Genomic DNA, 27,279 nt, shown 5'->3' on the forward strand with positions numbered 1-27,279 from the left:
ATCTGTGCTGTAATGAACTGAAGGAAGGGAGACAGAAAAACGTAGGAATTACAGCAGAGAACTTAGGAGCATGGGTGTCTAGGCTCCGGCTTTACCACTTCCTCTGACTTTCAGTGTATCCCTAAACCTGGCTGAGCCCATTCGTTCATCTGCTAAATGGGTATACAATGGTTAGAAGGATTAAAAGAGGTAATCTGCATAAAATAGCAAATCTGTAGCATGGAGTAAATGCTCAGTGAATGTGAACTATTCTCTCATTAACAACCCCAGCCCTGCTCCCTTCCCAGCTTTAAAAGGAGAGCAATAGGGAAACACAACTCTGTTTAGTCACTACTTCGTTTTACAAGAGAAGCAGAGGTCTTGTCAGGAGGAGAAAAGCCACACCCATTGACATGTTACCAAGCTGTTTCAACAGACCTCACTCCTTAGTTCCGCAGCTTACCGTTTGGTGGATGAAGCCCCTGGTCAGCAGGCCACGGATTTTGAAGAGTGAGTCCTCCCCAGCGGGGCAGTGATAGCGCCCCCCAGTGAGGGAGGCCAGATCTCTCAGGAAGTGAACCGCCGTCCTGCGGGGAGGAGCAGAGGGCTGAGGCTGGGCCCACCGGCCTGCCAGGCAAGTTCTCTGTGAGCCCTCAGCCCCTGGGGAAGTCAGATCAGTAAGGCAGTGGGCCTTGGACCCTGAGGCTCTGTGCCACTGAGACCATGTGGGCATCACCAAGCCCACTCTCCCTGCTGGTTTTTGGGTGGCAGGGTGGCTGCTGCTGCTGCCTGAAGCAGATTCACTGTATTTGGGCCACCATTTAACCTGGACCCCTCAAAGCACCCCTTAAAGTTCCTTAGCTGGACATCTACCCAGTGCCCACTCTGTGTCTGACCTGGCAGGAACACAGTGTGACCTTTACGGAGTTCATGGTTTAGACAGAGACTAAGGATGAATGTACATGATCACAGTTTTGCCAAGTAAAGTTTTGTTTTTGTTTTTTCCTGAAGTAGCTGAATCTCTCTTGTCTAATACATGTTCTTCTGTGGTGATCATTTATAAAAATAACTGCAGCTACTTTAAACATTTTCCCCCCTAAATGTTCACAAATGCGCCCCCAAGAAAGGTGAAACGGGAGAACACGGTGTGTGACTGTGAGAATAGAGGCAAATTCATTTCCAGGCTGGAGAAAGCCAGGAGGGCCGCGGGCGGACCCTGATGGTGGGCAGGCAGGGGTGCAGAGGGGGGCTCTTTCTGGTGTGATGCCTGCCTAGGCCCTCCTAACCGCTGACTCACAGGACTCGGGCCCAGGAGAGCCCAGCAGCTAATGTGAGTCCCTGGATTAGGTGAGGATCAGCCTTGCCCCTCAGACACGTGGCCGTGGGGAAGGGACGCAACCCGGCCGCCTCCTCGCTGCCCACCTGCCCGAGCGGTTCAGGGAAATGGTGTGCACTCTCACGTCTCTCGTCTCCTTCAGTCTCCGGACTTCACTGAGAACAAGGCTGCAGCTTGTGTCTGGCTTCCCGTCGGTCAGGAGGTACAATCCTTCCACATCAGGAAAACTGAAAGCTTTCTGAAAGAGCACATGGGCTGTCTAGCTCAGAGGAGGGGCCAGCCAGGACGGGCAGAGACCCCTGGCCTGCTGTCCCCAAGGAGAGTGTCTGATTGGGTCTGCTTGTCATGCAGAGTGAAGGCCTCCTCTTTCAGCCTCTGACAGACCAGAGAAGCTGCTAAGGTTTAGGAGAGAGAGCACGGCCCAGCTTCCTAGCTGGTGAGCCCAAGCAAGTCACGTAACCTCTCTGGGCCTCCAGGGTCTTCACCTTTAAAGTCATTCTCACTGGGTTGTTGGGAAGATGAAACAATTTAGCACTTAGCAAACTCTAAAGTGCTCTTTGCAAACCCTAAAGCCTTGTGCAAAATCAGGATGGGGCGGATGGTATTTCTGCTTTGCTCCCGGGTTGGGCTTGGAGGTGGAACTTGCCAGTAACGCTTGCAAGACTGAGGTGCTCCCCTGAGGGTGCAGGTGGGTCACCCACTGCATAGCCTCGTGACAGGCTGCGTCTGTGGTCGCCACCAGAGTGTCCTGCCACGGCTGTAGGCCCTCTGCAAAGCTGAGCAGGTTAAAACTGGGGTAGGGGGAGGACGAGAGGTGGGGGGCGGGGAGGAGGAGAAAGACATCGGTTAGAACGCATATTGACCGGGGTGGGGGGGGGGGAAGTAACCTCCCTGCCGGTGCTCATGCCTGTTCCTGGGAGCCCTGGGCCCCTCAGGGAGCACCTGAGGATGAGAAGGTACACAGTGATGGATGCAGACAGAGATAGATTTAAATCCCATCTCGGCCACTTGCTGGTTATGCGATCTTGAGCAAATTATTTAACTTTTCTAAGTCCTTGTTTCCTTTTCTGAAAAATGGAGGTAATAATCAGATCACTGTGAGGACTGAATGACATCATGCCTGTAAAGTGCTTGGCACAAGGGAAGTGCTCTATAAATGTCTGCTCTTTTAAATCTTAAGGCAAGAAGAGAGGGTATAGCTCAGTGGTAGAGTGCATGCTTAGCATGCATGTGGTCCTGGGTTCAATCCCAGTACCCCCATTAAATAAACAAACAAACAAACAAATAAATAATCACCGCCCCCCCCCCAAATAAATAAATAGTATTAAGGCAAGGATGAGTCCCCAGCCTGGGACCGGAGTCTTCTGCTGTCCCCTTAGGGTCAACCCGCTGGGTAGAGAGAACAAACCACTCTAAACCCCTTCTCTTAAAAAATCAAGTTCAGCTGAAATCTATGATTCAAGGCCACCTGGTGGTTCCTTTGATCTGCTGGCAGTTGTCCCTGGACCTGAGATGGGTTTCTGAAAACCACTTGACTTTTGCAACAGAAGGCAGTGTTCTTTCCTGCTATTCAGAAGAGCGTTTTGGAAGCCTCCAGGCCCTTTGGAACTGTGAGAGGGAGTGGCCTGGACCAGAGAAGCCTTGGAAGCTACCCCCGGGATCTTCCTGACCCTCACCCACCCACACACCCCCCTGCCTCTTACCTGTCACAGTGCTTCCGCAGCTGCTCCCAGATGAGCAGAACCAGCTCTGTCTTCACCTGCTGCAGGTAGGGGCCCATGGAGCCCGACGTGTCGAGCAGGATGCACACTTTGCTCTCCAAGATGATACCGAACAGTCGGCGGCTCCCTGCTCCGAGGTGGGTGGGGGCAGAGGCAGGGGAGAAGTGAGGGCGGTTTTCATCATTGCAGCTATCTAATTCAAGGTCTCCCAACACCCCTTGCCTGACTGATCACTGGTCAGATGTGAACCCACTGGGAGATGGCCTCAGTTGTGTTCCTGGAGGGGACACTGTCCAAGGGCAGAGCCAGTGAGTGATCTGGGCGTTGGGAGGTCAAGCTTTCAGTGGTAGCTTTGCCTGTGATGACTCATCCAAGTGATGATAACCTCTCTGGGCTTTCCCCATCCCTAAGTTAAATGGTGTCACAGTCTTGTCTGGGGCTGGAAACGAAGTTACAGAGCGTGGAGTCTGTCGATTGGTCAACAGACATCAAGTGAGTGTCCACTGGGTGCCCGGCACTGAGCAAAGTGCAGTGGAGACGGGAGAGGGTTGGTTCCCTGCCCTCATGGAGCTGCCAGCTGGGCAAGGAAGACAGATGATACACCACCAGCTACAACTCCACTGAAGGTGATGACAAACCGCCACAGGAACACATACTGGGAGGACCTGAATTCAATGGATGTTGGGTGGGGAGCAGGCTGAAGGATGAGCAGCAGTGGCGGAGGAAAGAGGAGGGAGTGTGGAGAGAACAGCCTGCGAAAGGCTCTGAATGGGAAAGAGGAGCTAGAGGGAGAGAGAGAATGCTGGAGAGGTTGTTAAAGGATTTGGGATTTTGCTCAGGGGAAACAGAGAGGGCAGGCAACTTGTCCAGGGCCACACAGCCCGGCAGTGACAGCCAAGATTCACACCCAGGTCCTCTGATCCATGCTTCCAATCCTGGCCCTCCTTGTGCCCAAAGCTAAATGGAGGTAACCCCAGGGGAAGTCAAAAGCAGAAGATAATGTGTCCAGCATTCCTGATCACACCTCAGACCTCACTGGAGGCAGGAGCAGAAAAAAAAAATGGAAAAACTGCTGCAAAATGGGCCCACTGCTCTCCAGACTTAAAAGGGGCCTGAGCTGGCTGGACCCACTGTCCAGGAGTCTTCCAGGACTCACCTGTGGTGTTCCCTGGCAATGCTCACGTCAACCTGAGGACAGGAGGGGAGCTGTCCTGAGGCGCGGGGGATGTTCCGAGAGGACAGCCAGCCAGCCAGCCAGTTGGCCAAGAGGTTCCCACCCAAAAGGCCAGCTGATCCATCCTGGGAACCAGACAGCGGAGACACACTGCCAGCCACCAAGCCCTGTCGTTTCTGCCTCCTGAGTCTTATCCTGCCTTCTTTGTCCGTGGGCATCACCACTACCCTTCCAGCTGTCCTGATCCTTGCCCCAGACCCCTCCTAGGTTGCCCTGATTCCACTCCATCCCCTCAACAATTTATACTCCACGCAGCAACCAGAGAGATTGTTGCCGATGCTAACTTGATCACTTCCCCCCTTTTAAAACCATTTAGTGGCTTCCCATTGCTCTTAGGATAAAGGACAAAGTCCAGGCCATGGCTCACCTCCCTAGCATGGCCGCTTCCTTTACTCTCAGCCACACTGGCTTCCTTTTAGTCCTTGTGCTCAGCTCCCTCCTGCTCAGTTGTGCCCTGAGCATCTTTCCTTTCTCTGCTCAGGTAACATCTGTTCATGCCCCACGTCTCGGCTCCTCGGGGAAGCCCTCTGTGACCTCCCAGCACAGGCCCACTGCCCCTCTCTCAGCATCACACCCGTCTCCTCCCAACACTTGCATGGGTGCTCTTTGCCTAACATCTGTGTCCCCCATGAGCTCAGGGACCCTGCCAGGTGCTTCCTCTACCACCTCTGCAGCCCCGAGCAGGGGAAAAACATTCATTAGTTGAACAATCAGAGTGAATCAGTGCAGCATCCCCTGGGTACGTTTTGAAGTATTAGATGGAGTTGGGGGTGTAACTGTATGTGAGGTCGGGGTTCGATTTGTACCAAAAAAAGGAGCGGCTGCAGGACCTGGCCTTCACCCTCTTCCGGGCAGGAAGTGTGAGTCAGGAATGGGGAATGTATTCAGCCTCCTTGCCTGACCTCAGCCTCTGACCTGACAGCCACACCCCCTCCAGAGGCTTTGGAAGGACGGATCACGGGGTCCTGGGGTTGACCTTCCACTTCCCCTCCGGCCCCTCTGCCCTCCAGTACAGCAGGCGGGCTCACCAGACAGCAGCCACTGCAGCCTCTGGACATAGCGCCGCATCAGCTTCTCCAGGCCTGTGATGTACGCGTCCATTTCCCTGGGCGTACACTGAATGTGTCTCACCATCCCCTGGATTAAGGCAAGCAACGGCAAATTTCCCCCAATCAGCTATTTCTTCGTATCCCCATTGCCCCCTAAAATAATTTAGTCCATTGTGTTTCACAGTTTTCAAAACATTGTTAAGCATCCATTTTTTTGGTTTGTTTAAAAGCTTTCTTCTTTTATTAAACTATCAAATGCATGGTTTTAGGAAGATGTGAGGGAGATGGGATGACGGATTTGTGGCAAATGTGGTCACCGTAATAATAAAAAACATTGTATCTCTAAATTTTAAATAGAAAACCCTTAATGGTAGGATTGGAGGTCCAAAAATTCAAACTAAAAGATGATCTCAGATGGAGGGTGGTGGGCAGAATGATTAAACTCCCATAAAATGTTTCTGGTGGATAATTTTGAATTTGGTGGCTATTTTTAGCTTTATAGTTTCCTCTAAAGTTGACAATGTCATATCAAAGGGCAAGGAGAGAAAACTTTTTTTTTGAAGTATTACTAGATTTTCATTTTGTACTAAATTTACTTGTGCCAGTGTCAAAGCAATAAAGTCATTATCCCCAAACTAGAAAACAGAGAAGAGGACGTTTTCACCTCCTGTCATAACCCCTGTTCCTGGCCATCCTAATGGAACCATCATCAGTATCGGGCTGCAGAGTTCTTACTGGTGAGTATTCCAGCCAACGCCCTACGTTCTCAGCAGCTGCTTCTAATTCTTACTCCAATGAGCCTCTCTGACCCTGAGTGTGGTCTCAGGCACTCTGAGGGGCTGACTTTTCTTCCAACAGGATTCTGCATCTCCTATTCCCTGAGGACAAGTCCCTCTCTAGGGGGTGGGTTCTTAGAAGCAAGAATAGAAGCCAGGGGTGGAGTTCTCCCCAACACCCTGGGTCATTTATGCCTGAGAAGAGGTAGGAGCTGGGAGAGAAGAAACAGCAGGGACAACAAAAATCTTGACTTACATTGATCTCCGTGCTGGGGAAGACGCTGCAGTGCTTGGCTGATGCTGATCTCTGTACGGACTTTTGATGAGTGCAGTTGGGACCAAGGTATCTGGAGATCTCCATCTTCAGTTTTTTCAGCCCATAATTTGCTATCCACTTTGGAAAAAAGAAAGAACTATTATCCTGGGTAACTCAGGCTTAACTGAATGATTGACTCATCTATTAAAATGTCATGTTTGAAATCTGCTTAATATTTGAAATATGGGGTTCCCAGGTCCTCAGGGAGCCTCCATCGCATGCAGAGTCCTTCCCCAGTGCTGGGGAGAGATGCACAAGAAATCTGGGGAGCGGGGAGCATAATTTTTTGAGCACTTACTACTCTCTAGTCTGGTGGACATTGTTGCTCCCCCAATATCCATTTCAACCCTCTCCCATGAAATTTGAATGGACACTCTGATTGGTCTAAAGTTCAGACTCTAAACCAATTAGGATAGTCTCCTTGTGACAATGAGAGATACAAGAATGGGTGGGTATAAGGCAATCAGAGCATAGCATCCAAGGTTGGACCAATCAGAACCAAGCTCAGACTTTTATCAACTGGTCATGGGAAGAAAAGATGTTCTATCTTCTGGATCTGCACACAAGGAAAGGGGATTTCTGCTGCTTGCATCCAAGAGGATCTGACATCACTAAGTACTTTACACAAATATACTTCAAGTAATCAGCAATCCTACTAGTACAATTGTCGTCATTTTATAAACGAAGACATTGAGACTGAGTGACTTGCCCAAGGTTGCCCAGCTAGGCAGTGGCAGACCCAGGTTCCCATGCAGTTCTATTTTATCCTTATTCCATCAGACACTTTAAATAGTCATCCAAAACAGGTATGTCCTTAGTTCCAAGTACATCTACCCTCCTAGAAATAATGGTTTGTGGAAGCAATTACTACCCAGGGGGCATGTGCTGTACAGACAGAGTAATAATAATACCTCTTGGCTTGAGCAGATTGTATCCTTTCTGGGTAACTCGATAGAAGAGCTAGTTCTTCTTAAGCCCCTTCCTTGAGGATACTTCCTGTACACGGATCCTGGGAGAAACAGAGTAGGGTTACCTTGCACAATTCTCTTAGCCACACCTCCCTTTTTCACATTAATTTCTCTGTCAATCAAGTCAGTTGTAACCTTCCTTAGGTGCAATCTGCTGGGAGGTAGGAGGGAGGCTGTTGGGTGGATCTGGGGAAGTGTGCTGGGACCTCCCTTCTCCACACATCAGTGAGTTGCCACTGGGACCTGCGTCATTTTGCAACAATCAGTCAGGCTGGCCTGGGGGACTCATCTCCACTTCCTTCCCAGTCAGCCTCAGTGCTGAGGACACTTTCCCTCCGTGGACGTGGCTGGAGTGGGACATTGACTCTTCCCATCCTCTTGCCTGTGTCAAGACTTGGCAAGCTCACTTTCCCGGACAGGGAGACCTGAGTGGTTTGAGGAAAGGCCTGCTCCGGAGGCACTGCCGCCCGTGTTCTGGGGCAGCTGGAGAGGTCTCCTTCCCATGGGGCAATGACCCCACGGGTCCCATAGGGCAAAGGGGGCCATCCAGACACTGGTGCAGCCTCTGACTTACCCACGTTATTCCCCATCTCGGTATAAAACAGCGAGAGAGATGCCTCTGCGTCCCTAGCTGTGGTCTTCCTCCTCCGCCCTGCTGTCCCTTCTTTCACCGGCTGGGCTGCAGCTAGAGGACATTTGGCTTGTTGCCTGGAGCAGCCTCTGGGTTTACGTGATGAAGCTGTGCAGCTTGGCTTGGAGACTTGTCAGCTTCAGCTGTGCTCTTCCCTGGAAAGGGGGCTCCCAGGAGGCTCTGAGGTCCCTGGGGGCTACCTGGGGCGCCTGGCCTCACCTGGGTCAGTTAAGCTGCTGATATTGACCAGGCTGGGTGCCAAGTGCTTCCCGTGGGCTGTCTTGTTCTAGCCTCACAGTCCCCCTGTTTACACATGAGCTAAGTAAGAAGCAAAGCAAGGATTCCACCCAGGTCTCGCTGACTCCATAACATTGTTCTGAGCCACCCCGCTGGGTCTTTGACATTAGAAGTAAGATATATGGTCCTAGGTCCTGAGAGCTGAGTGCTTTCATGAAAACACCAGTGCCCTGTCATGACTGGCAGGTACCGGACACCTCCTTAGCCCCTCTGAGCCTGAATGTCTTCATCAGTAAAACGGGGGAGGTAATAGATTCCCTGCCATACAGGACTTGACTGTTCTAAGCTTTAAATGGGACAATCTTAGCAGAAGGGCTGGTGGACCGTCAATGCTCATGATCAGTGATCACTTCAGTTACTGTGATTATTAATCCACGTCTCAGCCATGCTTGTCCACCCCTCCTCCCCCAGTGGCCACACCTTACCTGGGGGGACGCCTGCTTTGCCACTGAGTGGACGCCACATCAGAGCTTTCACAGGGGCACTCTTCTGTCGGTCAGGGTCATCTTTCATGCTCTAGAAAACAGGCAGTCTCTCCCATCAGAGGCCTGTTCTCTGTGGCGGGCAGTACCCCAGTCACCCCAGCCTCAGTCTGTCAGGTGGGAATCTCTGCATGCAGAGGCCTGAGGAAGCAGACCTCAAACATTTGCCCCAATGCCTGTAGTGGATTCAGAGGGGACTCTCGGTTTAGAGGTGAAAACGTGTGTGTGTGTGTGTGTGTGTGTGTGTGTGTGTTGTGAGAGAGAGAGGGCCTGCTAGGACAACTGTGGCGATTTGCCAGAATTTTCGTCACCAGTTACCTGCCCCTCTTCCTACTGGACTGGGGTTTCTGGGCCTCCAGCATGACAAGCAACCATTCTGGTAACTTCTGTGCCCTACTGGGCACCTCAGTGTTAAGGGAGGGGTTCCTTCATTACTGGGCACAGCTGGAACGTGGTGATTGGTAAAGTCGCCCAGGGCCTGGACCAGCTGAGGGGACCTGTGGGTGAGTGGCTGTGAAAGACGCTGCCCCCTCAGGGAGCCCCCGGCCCCGGTTTTCAGGAGGCCCTTTAGAGGCCCTGGCTCAGCCCGAGCCTCCTCTTACTGAATCAGCTCAGGAACCACTGAAGGCCCAGGAGGCAGAACCCAAGATTCTGGGTTTCACCTCAGAATCTGGGAAGGCAGGAGAGCACAACGTCCCTGGGTTGGTTCCCAGAGCCTGGTAGAGCTCTGTGAACAAGGGCAGTGCCTATGTGGACAGAATCTCCCCAAGTGCAGGCCCCGGGCCGGGAGTAAGATACACACTGTCTGGGGAGATTCCTTCGTTCTGAAAATGTGCTGTGTTCACACAGGTCTGCCAGTTGGTGAAAGGCTGAAGAGCTCACAGCACGGCCCACTCTGCTCACAAGCACCATGGAGTCTGGGCCCTTCCCGCAGGCACACCTCCAGGATGGGGGGCCCTTTTGGTTGCTAAGGTGGGTACTTTATGCAGGACAGAGCCCCCAGCAGGCACCGGTCCACCCTCAGGCTCCTGTCAGACCCCTGTAAGCCCCGAGCAGCAGCAGCAAGAGCCTTTTAGATGCACCCTAACGCCCCAGTTCCTTTGCTCCCGAGAGACCCTCCAGGATGAGGAGCCCTCCTGCCTTACAACCATCACAGCAGGGTGGGTGCCCATTCCACGGAGCCCTTACCACAAAGCTGGGACAGCCAGGCAGAGCCAAAGGTGGGGTGGAGGGGGCGGCCAGAGTGCCCCAGAGCTGAGTCAGAAGCACGCCCCCCCCCCCACCGGGGGTCTCCTTCCCCTGGAGGCCAGGACCCCGCCCACTGAAGACCCCACCCCCTGCTGGCCCTGAGGTCTGGGGGCCTGGCCCAGGCCACTTCAAGATCTAGGAAAGACCAGGAGACAAGGTGGAAACAAAATCCTCTACGTGTTATTAGGGAGGAAAGTCAAACCATTCTGGCCACCGAGGGTGCTGTGGGTTTGGAGGGACAGAGCTTCCTGGGCTGGCTTCTTGGCTTGAGCATCTTTGGCTTTTCTCTCAGGAGGGCTGCATTTTCCTGTTCTTTTCCAGACTGGTTCTTCAGGGAGGACACGAGCAAGGCGCACTGCAGTGGGGATTGGGAGGGTCAGTAGCACTCCAGCCAGCGTGCCCCATGCAGGGCACGAGTGTGCACACACACACACACACACACACACACACACACACACAGAGCAGGGGTCCACTGGGGCCCCTGGACTCTCTTTCTGTCGCTGGAGTGCTGCCTGGGGCTGAGAGCACTCCAGATCAAGCCTAACAGGAAGTGCCATGTACGGAGGGCCTGGGATGCGCCAGGCACTGGGCTACTTAGTGCCCGGAGCTCTCAAACTCTTCTGCCAACAAGACAGAGAACTACACTCGCAGGGGCAGTGCTATTATATCCCCCTTTTAAAGGCGAGGAAAACAAAGCTTATGAACTTAAAGGACTTGCCTAAGGCCACACTACAAGTATGTAGAGGATCTTCAATTCAATCCCAGGTGGGTCTGGTTCCCAAGCCAGTGCCCTTTCCATATGTGGACGCAGCATCCACACACGCCGGTCAGCTTATCATGTGCCCATGGCCAACTCGGATGCTGGCAGATCAGTGGTGTAACACTTGGCTCCTTTGCCTGCACATTTCTCAAATGCTTGAAAGGTTCTGCAGTAATTACTCTCTAAAGCACTAGAACACGCCACTTGCATGTAAATAACATCCTAAGAGGGGTAGGTTAAACCATTATTGCCCACTACACCTTGTGAATGAGGGGACAGGAGTGATGTGTACTTGAGAAGCGGTTTAAAAAAGAACCAAAGAGGGGTCCTTTCTGGCAGGACTGCTAAGGCACATCTAGAGGAATCACAGGTCTGCCAATCTGTGGCCCTGCCCTCCCAGGAGCTCGCAATGTCCCTGGGGAGATGGGCAGTCCTGACAATGGTGGTAACGGACATGTGAGTCAGTACGAGTCTCCCCACCTTGACCATGGCCACCCATGTGCTCTGTCCATCCCCATGGCTTCAACGGCCCCACACCTCTATGTCCAGCCCTCATCTTTTCCCACCTGCCTGAAGGAGACCCCCACTTATCTCACAGGCCCCCCAAACTCACCTTTGTTCTAGACTCTCCCTCCCTGTACCCCCTTCTGTTATTTCTCTCTTGATCAATGGCACCACTGTCTATTGGGTTCCCCAGCAAGGAACTTGGGAGTCACTGTGGGATTTCTTCTTCCCCACCCCATACATTCAATCAGCCACACGTCTGATCAATTCTTCCTTAGAGACATGTTCTCACATTTCTTCCCTTATTTCTCATTGCTCCTGACATGATCTGGTCCCTCTCTCACCTCACCTTGAACTGTTCAATTCCCTTCTCTGAGGAACTGACAGTTTAGTGAACTTTGAATAATAAGGAACCATTCATGGATGACCTGGGAGGGGAATGGCAGGGAGAGGAAATAGCAGGTGCAAAGGCCCCGAGTTTAGGAATGAGCTTGACGTGTTCAGGGATGTACAGGCCAGGATGTAGAGCACACGGACCTGAAACCAATGACTTACAGGAAACTCTCACGATTCATCGGAAGCCTCGGGTGTCAGTGGATGAGCACACAAGGAGGGAAGCTGATGTGGGGTGACTTGGGTCTCCCAAAAAATGTACTGAAGTCCAAACCCCTGGTACTTGTGAATGTGACCTGACTTGGAAATAGGGCCTTTGCAGATATAATTATGATGTAAGTTAATTGAGGTCATCCTGGAAGGTTGGGCCCTTAATCCAATATGACAGGTGTCCTTATAATTGGAGAAGAGACACAGACACACATACAGAGGGAGGAGGGCCACGTGAAGACAGAGGCAGAGATTAGAAGGCAAGGAATGCCGAGGATTACTGGTGACAAGGAGTCTCTCCTAGACCAAACTTTAGTCACGGTCCTCTGAGCCCTCTTCTTCACTGGGCTCTGACTTTGGCCTGCTGAACCCAGTTCCAGCAAAGAATCCTGTGAAGCCTGTTTGACAAGAATCTCCCCCTAACCAAGTTCCTCCTAGAAGTCTCCCATGCACTGACCCTGTCACTCTGCTGCTTGGCTACGAATCCCCAGCTATCGTTGCTGCATAATTGGAGCTGAGTTCAATCTCTCTCCCCTTCTGCAGCCGTCTTGAATAATGTCTTCCTTGCTATTTTTAACAAGCATTCGGTGCCATTTCACTTCCTTAATACCAGCCACCACCAGAAGCGAGGGAGACATAAGGAGAGGTTCCACCTGGAGCCTTCAGCGGGGAACGTGGCCCTTTTGACTTCAGACTACTGGCCTCTGGGACTTTGAGACAATAAATATCTGTTGCTCCAAGGCACCCAGTTTGTGGTACTTTATATGACAGCCCAGGACCCTGGTACAGAAGCTAGTCATTTCCCCTGCACGTAAGGCATACCTTCTGGGAGTAGCTGAGAGCCTTTTCCATCTCAGACACGATGGCACTGATGTCATCACTTTCGTAGATACCTGCAAACAAAGCGCGTCATGAGCGTGGGGAAGGGGCGTGGATCCCGGCCAGCGTCCGTATCTGTAAACACACAGGCCGTGTGGAGGTGACCTTTTAAGGCAGAGAGGGGGCAGGGGAAGCAGAGAAGTTTTGTTTGTTTGTTTTAACATCTTCTATTTCTTAATTGTTTTCAGCTCAAAATAATGCTTATGCCCAAGCGGCATATTTTGGAGTAGCATATTCTGATGACAGTTAAAAAAAAATGTTGCTTTGTGTTCCACGTACACTTATCTTGCCAGCCACCTGCTGTGAATGTTCACCTCTCGGGAAATGCTGAACTAAGGGAACTTTAGTGACCCTTCCAGCCCTGACATTCTAAACTAATTTTAAGTAGCTTTGCTTTTTTTTCTTTTTCACTTTTAAACAATTGTGGCAACATATAGACAAGATAAAACCTACCATTTTAACCATTTTTAAACAGTGTACAGTTCAGCAGCATTAAGTACATTTACGTGGGTGTGCAGCCATCACCACCATCCAACCCCAGAACAGTACTTTCCCATTTTCAAATGTGATTTTTCACACCCTGTTTTCCTGGAATACATCTATGGCAGAGGGAGCTACGTTGGGGCCAAGAACTGTCTGGAAGGAAAGAGGCAGAGGGACCAGCCGGCACTCACGCACCTGTGTCTCCAAACCAGTGGAAGCGGCCACCAGCAGCCCGGGCGACCTCCCGGTAGGCGGCGGCCGTGTCAGTGCAGCTGGCATAGCAGGCGGGGGGCGTGTTGCCCGTCTGTGACTCGTCCACGTAGAAGAGACACACGTTCAGCTGGAAGTCGCAGCCCCCGCAGGCCTCGGCCATGTAGGCACTGAGCATGGGCTGCGGGGAGAGAGGGAGCAAGGGCCCAGAGCTGGGGGCTCTTGAAGCTGCTGGTCTCAGATGGGTTCAGCCTCACTTTCTTTCCTGAGGCCCTACTGTGTGCCTGGTCTAGTACCCGGCACTGAGGATAGAAAGGTGAAAGGGCCTGGGTCGCAACTTCTCTTACTCACTTAACAGGGTGTGGCCGGGGAGCTGGGCCCGAGAGCGTGGTCAGTAGACCAGCAGTCTCGTCATCCCCCTGGACGCTTGTTAGAAACTCTGACCCTCAGGCCCCAGGCTCAGTCTTCGGAACCAGGTCTAACAACATCTGAATTGTGACATTTCCAGGTGATTCTTCAGCATGATCAAGTCTAGACTGGAAAATCATGCTGGAGAAACGAGTGGCTAGGTGTCCACCTAGGAGGAGCTGGGGGGTCACAAAGGGTAAGGGATGTCCAGCACGCGGCCTACCCACCGTGTCCTGGTCAGGGATGCCCCCTGTGAAGAGGTAGATGCCTTGCGATTGCTGTTTGTCTTTGTCCTTGAAGTCCACTTCGACAGCCTTCCGCAGGGCGCTGAGGACGTTCCTGCTGCCCCGACACTGCAGGGTCAGGACCCACCTGGGAGGCAGGGAGGCCATGCTGAGGGAGGCCGGCTGCGAAGGCCCCAGACGGGAAGGGCAGGGACTGGAAGGCTGTTGTTTCCCTATTTGCCCGTGTCTATTGGAGGGTGAAGATTCTAGACAGCTACTTCCTGGGACAGAGGGAGCCAGAGGAAAGGGCTTGCCCACAGACACAGCAGGTCACCTACCTCCAGGCGCTCTGTAAGTTGTCATGGCTGGCGGCAACCATCTCTGGCCTCCAACTTTCAACTGTGCTTCCAAACCTTGGAGGGAAGGAAAGAGGGCTTATTCTTAGGCGGGAGGTTGGTCCACGGTGCGCTCCAGCTCTTTGGGCTCCCCAGACTTTTGGGGGACAAAATTCTAATTACACTCCCAAAATGTTAGACTGTCACTGGCCTGGGCCAGCCATGAGATTTCCTTGCTGGTCACGACGCTTCCCAGAAAGCAGAGCTGGGACTCTCAGCAGAGACACGGCGCCAGGAGCCGGGATCAGCTCTGGCCAGACTTCCCTCCCGACAGGTTATCTCCCTTTTCTGCCTGAGTGTCCCCACCTCCCAAGGAGGGAGTCATTTCTCCCTTGTTAGCTCCCCTAGCACCGATTCATCCTCACAACACATTTTCCACTCTCCATCTGTAACATAGTTTTTTTTTTTTTTTTAATATGCATTAGCTCATTTTCCCTTGATAGAGAATGTAAATCTTTGAGAAGAGGATTTATCCCCTTTCTCAAGGAAAAGGTGTCCCCTCTCTGGTTCACGAGCGGTTCTTCCACCTGGGCTCCTGACTTCCCCATAGCTGATCTCTTCTGAGACCGTGCCCCAGAGTTACCTCCCACCCACACATTCCTGACTTCTACCTCCCTCTGCCCCATCTCCTCTCTTAAATATAACTTCCTCCGTCTACTGGGGTCCACACTCCTACCTACTTCTCTCTTTCCCTCTTTCCCCTTTCTAGACACGCTCCCAGGAAAAACGGTTACCACCTCCTCTTCTACTTACTCCTCAGCCCAGGGCAGGTTTCTAAGACCCTCCTTCCCGTGGGAAAGGAAAACCCCTTTCTCTCCTGGTTTTCCACCTGCCTCTCTGGCTGCTCCTCTCTTGTTTCTTTGGTGGTTCCCTTCCTGTGCCCACCTTCCAAAGGACAGTTCCTCCCAAGTTCTGGCCTCAGTTGTCACCACAGGTGCAGCTCAGGCACTCCCATGTCTTCAACCAGGCAACCAAAATGCGGATGGCTTGCAAACCCGTATTTCCTTGCCAGAGCTCCTAACAGGAGAATCTCCAAACTCTTGAGAATCTCCAACTCGATATGTTTAAAACCAGAGGGAGGGTATAGCTCAATTGGTAGAGCACATGCTTAACATGCATGAGGTCCTGAGTTCAATCCCCAGTACCTCTGTTTAAAAAAAACCAACCTAATTACCCTCCTCCCAAATAAAACCATCTTCTACTTCCAAGATCTGCTCTACCTGGTACATCTTCTCTTTACCATTCCCTCAACAGCTGACAAACAGGGACCACATTCTGCAGACTCTAACTCCCTAACATCTCCTACAGCATCCCTTTCTTTCACTCCCATTGCTTTGGCTCAAGCCCACTCTACAGAGGACAAGAGTATTGCAGTCGTCTAGCTGGTCTCCTTCCCTCCAGGTATTACATCCCTCTAGTTCATCCTTCACCTTGTAGCTTGAGTGTTTCATGATTACAACCTTGCTTAAAATCCTTGAATGCCTGTATGTCTACAGTATAGAAACTCCTGAACATGGCCTATATAAATCCTCTTTTGTCTTGTCCTGCACAATCTCCCCCTCTCACTCCACATTCACACTCATGGTCCCCCACCCCCCTGTGCCTCTGCTCATGCTGTTCCCTGCGCCTGGAATGCCCTTTCTCCCCACTTCCCCTGTCACTCCCATGTGCCCGGCAAACACCTACTCATCTGTCAGGCCTCGGCTAAAGGGTCACTTCCTCTGCCAGGGTTTCCTCTACCCACACGCAACGGACTGAGCCTGCCTTTGGCCCCTCACAGTCTCATATCCTGCCTTCTACTTATTTCTTCAGAAAACACTTAATAGCACTTGCACCTGAACATGCCTGTCTCCCACTACTAGGCCACAAAGTCCTTGAGGACAGATACTGTGTGTTTTAATTTCTGTATCCATAATGCCTAGCATGGCAACTAGTCCATGGCAGGCTTTCAATAAGACTTTGTTGAATGAATGGCTGGCTGACTGGATGAAAATATTGTCCAAAATGTTTCTCTAAGCATTTTTTTTCTGTAAAATTTATCAGGGAAAGATTAGGCTCTGATACGGTTTAACATATAATATTAACTGCTGATTTATAGGTTTAGAACACTCCCTATTTGATGTGAAGTTGTGTTAAAATATATACTTTAAGTGGGTTCCTCTTCTCTCTCCCCTAATTGGTTAAAATGATATGTAACCTAAAATATATATATAACTATACATATATTTAAATTATATAATTATATAATTATATATAATTATAGATTAAAATTATATATAACTGTATATAAAACTATAATTTAGATATACATAGTATTAGATACAGTTACATATAATTTGAATATAGTGATATATAATTTAAATTTATATATAAATATATAATTTATATATTAAGTATTTATATTTTAAATTAAAATTTAAGTTTATTTATATTTAAAATTTATGTTATATACAAAAATATAATTTAAATATATTATATATAGTTATATACAATTTTATTTGATATTATATATGATTGTATATAATTTAAACATATTTAGTTTTATATATAAATCATACAGTTTTATATATCACTATATGATTTAATTGTATATAGCTAAACATATTAAGATTTACAACTGGAATTCTAAATGTTTGAAACCTCGTAGTTGCTAGAAATGAGCTGGGACTAAGCCCGGGGGCCCCTTTTTTCTCGTTTGCGTTTTATCAGCTTGGAAGCCAAATGGGGCAATGGGCTGAGTTACCCTATCCCGGCTGATCAAGCAGTGGTGTACTGGGGCCTCTTACCACCTTCGCCCCAGTGGGACTGTCCTGCAACTATTTAATTATTCAGTGCCCCAAACAAGATCACTTCAAATCAGATAAACTGACGGCCCCCCCAGGATGCTGGGTGCGCATCTGCTGTCCTGCAGAGGCCTCGGCCCGGCGAGGCACCAGAGCGGCACGCCCTCCCCGCTGCCGGGAGGCAGGAGCCCACGTACGCCACGATGTTGAAGCAGTCCTTGTTGGCCAGTTGCTCCTCCAGCAGAAGCCGCAGGGAGTGCTGGATATGAATAATGTACATGGAATTGGTCACAGAGATATCGAGCAGTATAACCACCCTGAAAAGAAATACAAGCTTTAAGAGGAGAACCGAATCTCTCAGATAATGTGTATTTCGTTCCATTTTACTATTTAAAGTTTTTTCCAGGGGAGTTTTGCGTGCCAGATTTGCCACTGGCCAAAATCGTCTCCGTGGTTTGAGGTCAGCACAGGTGGGTTTTATAACAGTAGCCTGAGGGAGTCATGGAACCTTCTCTCCAGGAGTGTCTGTCAATAAAGCCTCACAGTGGAGGAGGTTTAAGGGCAGGGTGGCGTAGAATGATTTTCATACATTTCTTTTTAAATCACTAGCATTCAGTATTATCATAGGTTGGGGTCTGTGAAGTGAAAACAGAAGGAAGCTAAGCAAGTCAGATGGGGAATTAGGTGTAACTGGGCCTCTGGGGCAATGTGTCTTTTTATTTTCTCTCTCTGTTTTATGATCTCTAGCACCATTCAGCCTTCTCCCTTACTACCTCAAATCTCCTCCCACCATTCTCATTTTGAGACAGCTATGGAGAGCAAAAGAAATCCACTGGATACAGAGTCAGAAGACCTTGGTTCAAGTCCCACTTCCTATGTGGCCTTAGGCAAGTTACAAAACCTCTCTGATCCTTGGCATATTTAACTATAAACTATAATAAGACTCCCTCATGGGGTTGCTTTGAGAATTAAATGATACAATAGATGAATAGTATTACAAAGTATAATATTTAGTGAGTTGTAATGCATCAAATAAGGTATGGAGTGATAATAATGGCTACAGTGGATACCTATTTTTTCCTCCCTACTTAGCATCGATTACCTCTTCTCACAGCAGCCTCTTGATTTTTGTGGGGGACAAACACCTCTATCTCAAACAGTCCATTTGAGTTGGTGGAGCTGACCCTACCCAAGCTTTGAGAGTGGACATTTGATTCCAGGCAATCAGAACATCACTCTCTCCTGGCAAGGATGAATAGCTTGTGGGTGATGCCATGCTCCAAGCCCTGGGAGGGCTAAACTGGGAGTTTCAGGTGGCTATCTTGCCACTTGAAGGGGAGGAGAAATCCTGACTGAAAACAAAGTCAACAGAGAGGAAAACAGAGCTGAAGGATAGAGAGAGATTCCTGACATGTATGCACTTCTGGATCAAGCCATGCCTGAATTCCGTAATCAAATCTACTCTAGAATTTTCAGTTACTTTAACCGGACTTCTCTGTTTTGTTTAGATCAATTTGCATTTAGTTTCTGTTACTTTTTTAACAGGAAAGGTCCTGAGTGACACAGTGATTTTACTGTTGATGTTGAGGATGATGGTGGGATTTTGTCCTCCAGGGGTTCTGCTGAGTGATTGCTGATCTTTAATCTAAATGATGGCTTCTGATGCTACCACCAGGGAACCCATGAGTCAGATAACTGCTGTGTCATACAGGAGACCCAGGAAGGACAAGAACACTCCTTGGGGGAAGGTACCTTTTTTCGCAGACGGTGCCCCAGATTCTTCTGCTGGCCAAGGAGAGCCACTCCATCCGTCTCTCATACATCTGCATAGCTCTGCTGAGCTGTTTCTGCAAACTCAGGGGCCACCCACAGTGAGTGACTGCACGGAGGATGTCCGATTAAGGGGTCTGTGGGGGAGGGGGGTGTACCCCACTAGGCTTTTGGGAATGTTGTGTCAAGGCCTTAGGTATCCAGGCACTAAAGCATGGATGAATCTGCAGCAAGCCAGGAAGAGAACAGTCGAAGTATTTCATTGCCTCAAATAGGGGAGAGGTGGGTCCCAACCCAGAGGATTAGAGACTTTTGTTTTAGGCATCCTCATCCCTGCCTGGGGGGGAGGTGGCGAAAGCTCCAGAGAGGCCCGTGGGTGGAGCACAGTCTCTATTTACAAGAGGGAGTAAACAGACTAGTGCTTGGTGCCCCCACATTCCACGGTGCCTTCCTTCCCTGCCCCCTGCACCCCCATATTCTGACAGACAGGACCCCCCACTGACCTGGTACTCATATAGGAAGGGAAGATCCACGTGAATGTTCTTCACCGTCCCGTCATGCCATTCAAATTGTACCATTGCCTTCTGCACTCAGGTGTGGCCAGGAGGCGAGTGGGTGAGCAGAAGCACGTATAGGGGAGGGGTACAAGTTTAAACTGTGCACTGGGCTCTCCAAATCAGATGCAAGAGAGGGAAGCGGGTTCTGAACTCATCCGGGGTCAGATTATGCCCCCACCCCAGCAGGCCGGTGCCTTGGCTGGAGCCTCAGGAGAGTGGTCCCCTGAATGAACCCTGCTGACGGCAAGCTGCTCCCTTCCTAGGAGGCTCTTCTGAACACCAGAATCTTTATTACAAGATATGGTTGGAGGTTTCGGTAATAGAAGAGACAGAGACCTTAAAACGTACTGGTCATGGGCTCTTAGGTTTGGGAACCCAGATAAGCCTTCATGGACACTTTAAAAATCAAATTTGTTCAATTTGTTCTTTCACCCTCCATCAAATTGTCATGTCTGTATCTCTAACTTTCACTCCATCCACTTAGTCATCCATCCATGGACTGTCAGAACTACACACCCCACTCTCTCTCTTTCCTTTCATTCTTTCATTCTTTCATTTTCCCACTGATCTTTCTACTCACTTAATATTCCTTTCTTCCATTTCTCCATCCTTCCATCCTTCCCTTTATCCTTTCATCTTTTTTCATTCTATCCTGTCATCCATCCTTCCATCTGTTCACATTTCTGTCCATCCTTTCACCTATTCATTCATCATTTCCATCCATTCACCCACTCATCCTTCTTTTCCTTCTTTCCATCCTTCCTTCCACTCACTCAACATTCCTTGGCTGCTTCCGTGTACTAGATATCAGGGATACAGAATCAGAGAATTTTGTTTCTTTTAAGGGGCTCATACTCTGGTGGGTTTTAGACACGTAATAAATACATGTGTTAGCACATCCTGGGAGCTACAGCAGAACTCTGTACAAGGTACAGCGAGGGCAGAAAGAGAGGGAGTGTGTGGGCTGGAAGAAAACTTCCATGGAGGAGGTGACCAAGCTGCCCAGTACACTCCCTCTTACCCCACTCTCCCAAGTATCATGTTCACATCTTTGAAAAACAGCAGTTAGAGTCGGTTTGATGAGCAGGTCTGGAGTCCTGAGTGGAAAGCTTACATCCCACTCCAAGCCCTCAGCCCCTGCGCCTTGGGCTCTGCATTATGACTCTTATTTCCTGAACATTTAAGAAAGGAAACACCACAAATGAGCTCCCCTGCAAAGCACTGGAGAGAACTCTGAATCTGTTACCTCATAGATAGTGGATGAGACTGTCTTCCGGAGAATAGGCACAAATTCCTCCACGGGAGAGAATGCATTGGGGGCCAGAACCTGATAGAGGCTTAGCTTCTTGGCTGTAAAAAATAAATAGTGGGGTTTGAGGCACTAATCATGAAGCCCCAGAGGGTTCACGTCTTTCAATCAGTGTCAGTCACCTGAGTCCTGGGGTCTGCCCTCTTTGGGGATTTACCTTTCAGGCTGTTGGTCTTCAGCCATTCTGCAGAAGTCTTGGCCAAGTTTGGGAACTCAATTGTGAGGGGAGCCTCATGCTTCGGGGGTTTAGGCAAGAGACTTGTGAATGGCCTTTTTGCAATCTCGTTGGAAATCTAAATTAAAATGAAAAAGCATCATTACATAATCATATTTTGTAGCTAGAAAGTCCACAGTCCCACCCCCTCCCAACCCAGTTTCTAAAGAGGAGCATATTAAAACATTACCTGGTAAATTAAAGGCAGTTCTGTCTTCCCCTCCCACCATCCCCATCCCTTTGTCTGGGGATTTCTAGAATTTCCAGGAGAAGAGAGAGATGTAGCCAGAAAATCACTTCTTTATTGATTTGTCCACCCCCCCCACCCCTTCCCACCCTTACCATTAAGACCAGCACCGCAGACTCCAAGATGCCTGGTGGCCCCTCCCTGGGCTCAAAACATAAGACTCCAGGCAACTAAAAAGTAACTCCTACACCAGATCATTTACGGAGCCATGATCTATCCTGGCCTCCCTCACTCACATTTACAATGGAAAGCCTGAGGTTCTGAGTTGTTAAATCACATAGCTTGTGTAAGAGGAAAACACAGAACAGAAATTCCCATATTTTGGACACTTGAGCAATGCCTTCATGAATTTTGCTGTATTTGAGTACCACTGTACTGTTATTTACTTAATATTAAAAAAACAAAACATGTATAACATTAAAGCTTTTAAATTATTAATTCTAATAATATAATTGAAATTAATATTAATTTCTATTTTAATTTTTAATTGACTCCTTTTTTTGTACTTAAATAATTTTAGAAAGAAGATATATTTCTACCATGATAAGCTAGTTTTAAACACATAACATTTTAAAGAATATTAACCCATATGTCACCTTATAATCATCTTGCAAACCACAAGTGGCACATGCATTTCATTTTGGGACACTCCTGGCAAGATTTTGGTGTCAGACAGACCTGTGTTCAGTTCAGACTCAATCGATTTCTATCTCTGTGGTCTCAGGCAAATTATTAAACCTCTTAACATCAGTTTTCTCACCTACAAAATGGGGGTAATGACATACCTGATGCAGATGTCATTTTAAAGGTAAAATAAGGCATTTAAAGAGTTAAGCATTGTGCCTATCTTATAATAAGCACTCAGTAAATGAGAACTATTCTAATTATAATACTAATAATTATTGCTATTGTTTATAGATAATCAGTAGAGAAGCTTAAACTAAAATTTAAGCTCCCAGTCTAGGTGCTGTGTTTCTTTCAGGACATCCAGCCAGGTCAGAATGTCTGGTACCACAAATCCAGACCTTCATTCTATGAAGCTATAAATGCATTCCCAGTTCTCTCTGTCCAGAGCTAAGTTTTCTCTGTGGTCTAAACAGCACATAGCTTTTATGGTGCTTGTGTCCATAAGCTGGCTGAGTTATTCTGCTCATGTTAAATTAAACATCACCAAGCAGGGACTTTGCCCTGAATGAGAAGCTGGGTGGGAAGACTGCCTTCAAGACGGCCTGCTGTGTGCAGCTGAGGTTTTCATTATTCTCCAAACTAGGGGGGAGGGGGGACAGTGGAAGGTGGAAGGGGTGGCAGGAGTCTGCTGGCCTTTCTCTGAAAAATAACAATTAATGTTATAATTTTCAAAATAATAATCAATTATTTAAAATAACAATGAATTTGGAAATTAATAATTAATCAACAATAATTTCCCTGGAATAATTAATAATAATAATAATAATAATAATAGTAGTAGTAATAATAATAATAATAATAAATAATTAATAAAAAGCCACCAGGATCCTTCCAGCACAGAGGAGGCCCCTGCAGCTCAGAACCGCGAGGGGTTGTGGGGGGTGGGGCTTCGCCTTGTTTCTCTTTCCCGATGCGGGGGGGTGGGCGGTTGGGGGCTGCGCAGCCGCGCCCCCTGGGAGGCAGGTGAGCCAGGAGAGCGGAGGGAGGCCAGCTGAGTGCCTCTGCCAGGTCAGAGCATCGTCTCCCGCCCCCTACCTCCTGCCTCCCGCCGGCCGGCTCCTCGCAGGGGGAGCTCTGCTGCAGGGCTTGGACGTGGCTCCGGAGGCTCTGGGCTTTCTGGATTTCTGCCAGGAGCTCATCCACCTCCCGGCTGGCGCAGATCTGTGGGTGGTGGGAGCAATCGGTCAGCCAGAAGTCACCTGGCTACTGACAGTGGGCAAGGCAGGAAAGTACAAGAAGCCACGTCAGTCTCTAAGGTGGAGCGGCTGACTCTTTAAAGCAGACCATATAAAGTGGGGTTCGTGTGCCCGACAGAGACTGGAACGGTGGTGATGCGCCCCATTTGCACAATATTGGCCTGCAGGGTTTTAAACAGCTGAAGGACTCTGTAACCTTAAAAATGGGAAGAAACATTTTACATCCTCTAGGATGGCAATAATAATAATAATAATAATAATAATAATAATAATAGGAATAATAATACTACTACTATAACAAATGTTGGAGAGAACGTGGGGAACAGGAACTCTTGTGTGATGCTGGTGGAAATGCAAAGTGATGCAGCTGCTGTGGAGAACAGTTTGGGGGCTCCTCAAAATATTAAATATAGAATTACTACATGGGCCAGCATTTCTACTCCTAGCTATATATCTACGATAATTGAAACCAGGGACTCAGACACTTGTACACCAATATTGATGCCAGTTCACAATAGCCAAAAGGTGGAAACAACTCAAGTGTCTGTTGACTGATGAATGGAGAAACAAAATGTGTATATCTAGAAAATGGAGTATTATCCAACCATTAAAAAGAACGAAGTCCTGTTATATGATACACCATAGGTGAACCTTGAAAACACTGTGCTAACTGAAGGAAGACAGACACAAAAGGTATATGATTCCATGTAATGAAATGTCCCGATTAGGTAAATCCATAGAGACAGAAAGCAGATTGGTGGTTACCTGGGGCTGTGGGGGAGGGGGAATGTGGACTAACTGCTTTAATGGGTACAGAGTTTCCTTTTGGGGTGATGAAAATGTTTTGGAACTAAATAAAGCTGGTGGTCTCACAACACTGTGAATGTACTACATGCTACTAATTGTTCACTTTATGTTATGAGAATTTCACTTCAATTTTTTAAAATGTAAAGAAATCACACATACACAAATATCTAGACTTCTGGCTCTTGTTGAAAAATCAGAAGTCCTAGAAACAGAAAAGTCACACTCCTACATAACAACAATCTGCTGGGGCTGAGCAGAGGTGCCTCTTTACATAGACGGGGCATACGCTGTTTAGTTCACCACACTCCCCGCTACTCTCTCTTGCACCACCATCAAAGTCAGTTGTAATTTTTTGTCATCCTTGCACTGTCTCATACTAAAGACAATGAAATTTGTTTTACCCATACCTCCATCAAGAGTGGAAAAACAACAGATAAGCCAAGAGGGTCACAGGTTTTAGGAGAAAATATTTCTTAAACCAGCCAGTGTCATTCACACACAGTAACCTCCCAGCCCATAGAGTGTGTGACTCCTACAAACAGAGTCTAGGTAATGACATAACAAGAAGGGGTGTTGCCCAAGGAAAATATGGCCTGACCTTGGCTCCCTCGTGTGAAGTGCTAGACTTTGCAACACTTGAACACACTTGTGAGATGCAAATATTCATTTACTCCTGGCTACTGGTGCTTGGCAGGCAACGCACAGCCTGTTAGGTGAACAGACAACTGGATTCTCAATCTGCCAGATGGATCCACATACACATTTGCTAACTGTTAATGTTAATCGCTAGCTGTCCTCCACTGTGGATATGGAGTGGGTGATGTTATTATTACCTAGGACAAGGATACTAGTGGATGGATCGGTACAGAATTGCTCATCCAGAACTGATTGTTGCACGTCTCCTGCAGTAGCAAGGGTCCCTCTAGAAGAGAGACCTGAATCAACTGCTTCAGAATCAGAGCTTTGGTGGGAGCAGAGGTGGGTGGGGCCCATGTTGATGGCAACTGGATAGAGACAGGCTTCTTCTCCCTGCGGGGCTTTAAAAGGCTCCCACGGGCTAGGCTCACAGTGTGCAACCAACTCATCATACACACAGACAAAAGATCTCTTGTGACTCCATGTGTTTCTTGTTCTCCCCACATATTCATTTTAAGCTGATTTTCCCTATGTGAACCCATTGAGTAGGGATGGGGAAGAAGTAAGCACACACTCTGCATGGTCTGTCTGGCCCAGCCTCCCTGGGCACAACTTTGGAGGCACGGGGGACAGGAGGAGGGGGTAGCGTGTTGGCCCAAGGGCTTACCTCCATCTCTGGACCATAGCAGTGGTAGTAGCCCCCAAGAGCTTCTGCAAGGTTCTTCAGAACAGCCTGTGGGGACGGATAGGGTCAGTCCTCACTAGGGCAGGACCAATACTCTAACAAGTCTTCTCCTTGTCTGAGCCTCCCAACTGTCCAAAACCTCCCAGCTGACCCACGGGAGCACTAGGTACAGGGAGAGGTGTGTTCTGGTCCACAGCTCAGGGGCCTCTAAGGCTGGCTCAGCTCACTGTGGCCAGTCGAGGGAAGCCTTGGAGAATCTTGGGTTCTTACAGGGGGCACCTGCTCGTCGCACTTGTAGGTGATGAAATGGGTGATGAGGTCCCTTCCCATGGCGGACTGTTGGATGTAGTCGGACAGGATTTCAGAAGGCTGATCTGGGCTGGGGAGAAGATGCAAGAAGAGAAGGCGGCACTCCAGCACGAGGACTTTCCACAGCAGAATGGTAGGAACCCACCCAAGGAACAGCTGTCAAATCTAACCAACCACCTGTGTCCCAGGTCACCTGTGCAAGATGTGGGGCAGAGTGGACCACAGGCCTGGCCTTCCCTGGCTGCCCTCCCCCCACATCTGGGGACGGATGGCCTGTGAACACAGTCCTGCTCTCGAAGGCACATGAAGGCTCATGCCTGATGATCTCTTCTCTAAAAATGGTTTGTTTCTCCAGCCCCTTCTTGTGTCTGTTATGTGCTTAGGAAAGGAGACCTACCAGCTTCCCATAATGGTCACCAGAGAATTCAGCCCCTTCAGAGTGAAGACTTTCTTCAGGGCTTGTAGCAGATTGCTGCCTCCCTCGGGCTCAAGTTTCTTTACCCAGAGCTTGAGTTCCTGAAGGCTGGGGGTCGGGGTGATAATGGAGACAGAATTCTCACTAGGTGCCAGGTCCAGGACAAATAGGAGCTCCTTTAAGCCTGACAGTAGCTCTTTGTGATGGATACCTTTATTCCCATTTTATAGATGAGGAAACTGAGGCTCCGAGGTAGGACCTGCCCAAGGTGATACTGTAAGCAACTGGCAATGCTGAGATTTCAAGCCAGGTGTGATTTTTCTTTCCTTCCAGTTCCCCTGGGAGGCAGACCTCAGCCTGAAGCACGGAATTAATCCCCTAACTCTGAGAGGGCTCGAAGAGAAGGCACCGAGGCATGTTGGCTACACCCCACATGGATTGGTAGACACACCACTCACAACAGGGAAAATGACTTCACGGGGAGCTTTCTTGGTTAAATACCTCCCGTGGCACGAGAGCTCTGTCCTTTCCATTTCTCTTTCAGTCTGATTTAAAAAAAAAAAAAAAACACCCTCAGCTCATTGCCAGGAAATCTATTTTTCGTTAGTGTTTAACTGTTGAATCTCCCTTTTAAACACAGAGAACAAATCCCAGGCCTGGCGCCTTCTTAAGCCAATGGTTTTCAAGCTGGAATTTGACATCATTGTTTTGCTTGCTGTCATTGTGTTACTTTTATGATGACTTTTAATTACCACAAGTGATAATGGGCGTCTCAGTTATAGTATTGGTTGTTTCCATCAAAATACCAATAGAGTTGACAGTTAAAAATAGATAATAGTACCAGTGACACAGAGTAAGTCACAATACAGCAGCAGGGATGTGACAGAAATCACGAGGGGAGCCCGGGAATGACTGCAGCTGAGGAACCCTTGGATATATGGTCTCAAGGTGACTTCCAGGTCTGACATCCCAGAGCTCCGGGGTCTAACAAGAGTGGAAATCACAGTAAAAAAAAAAAAAAAAAGCTCTCGTTCACCGAGTGACTGTCCCCCTGCAGTACTTATTTTTCGCTTCATCTTCACAACAACTCTGTGAGAAGCAGGTGTTCTCACCACATTCTGCTAATGAGAGAGTTAAAGGACCAGTCAGATGCCCCAGTCA

The 27,279-nt window shown here is 48.8% G+C and overlaps 1 protein-coding gene across 1 annotated transcript in view; it reads right to left on the reverse strand.

Moving 5' to 3' along the window:
• The window catches only part of VWA3A (von Willebrand factor A domain containing 3A), a 45,137-nt gene that overhangs the window by 2,541 nt on the left and 15,317 nt on the right, over positions 1 to 27,279 (reverse strand). Inside the window, exons 10-32 of the mRNA XM_032460885.1 lie at positions 26,101 to 26,226; positions 25,665 to 25,773; positions 25,377 to 25,442; positions 23,106 to 23,231; positions 21,080 to 21,215; positions 20,860 to 20,963; positions 19,560 to 19,640; positions 19,039 to 19,133; positions 17,484 to 17,603; positions 14,447 to 14,521; positions 14,112 to 14,256; positions 13,462 to 13,657; positions 12,727 to 12,797; positions 10,240 to 10,392; positions 8,733 to 8,823; positions 7,954 to 8,064; positions 7,323 to 7,420; positions 6,352 to 6,489; positions 5,299 to 5,407; positions 3,019 to 3,163; positions 1,962 to 2,106; positions 1,402 to 1,553; positions 443 to 566 (exon numbers count right to left, since the gene is read on the reverse strand). Coding sequence (XP_032316776.1) covers positions 443 to 566; positions 1,402 to 1,553; positions 1,962 to 2,106; positions 3,019 to 3,163; positions 5,299 to 5,407; positions 6,352 to 6,489; positions 7,323 to 7,420; positions 7,954 to 8,064; positions 8,733 to 8,823; positions 10,240 to 10,392; positions 12,727 to 12,797; positions 13,462 to 13,657; positions 14,112 to 14,256; positions 14,447 to 14,521; positions 17,484 to 17,603; positions 19,039 to 19,133; positions 19,560 to 19,640; positions 20,860 to 20,963; positions 21,080 to 21,215; positions 23,106 to 23,231; positions 25,377 to 25,442; positions 25,665 to 25,773; positions 26,101 to 26,226 — 2,716 coding nt within the window. The remainder of the gene's footprint in view (positions 1 to 442; positions 567 to 1,401; positions 1,554 to 1,961; positions 2,107 to 3,018; positions 3,164 to 5,298; positions 5,408 to 6,351; positions 6,490 to 7,322; positions 7,421 to 7,953; positions 8,065 to 8,732; positions 8,824 to 10,239; positions 10,393 to 12,726; positions 12,798 to 13,461; positions 13,658 to 14,111; positions 14,257 to 14,446; positions 14,522 to 17,483; positions 17,604 to 19,038; positions 19,134 to 19,559; positions 19,641 to 20,859; positions 20,964 to 21,079; positions 21,216 to 23,105; positions 23,232 to 25,376; positions 25,443 to 25,664; positions 25,774 to 26,100; positions 26,227 to 27,279) is intronic.

Source organism: Camelus ferus, chromosome 18 (genome assembly GCF_009834535.1).
Source record: "Camelus ferus isolate YT-003-E chromosome 18, BCGSAC_Cfer_1.0, whole genome shotgun sequence".
Lineage (NCBI taxonomy): Eukaryota > Metazoa > Chordata > Mammalia > Artiodactyla > Camelidae > Camelus > Camelus ferus.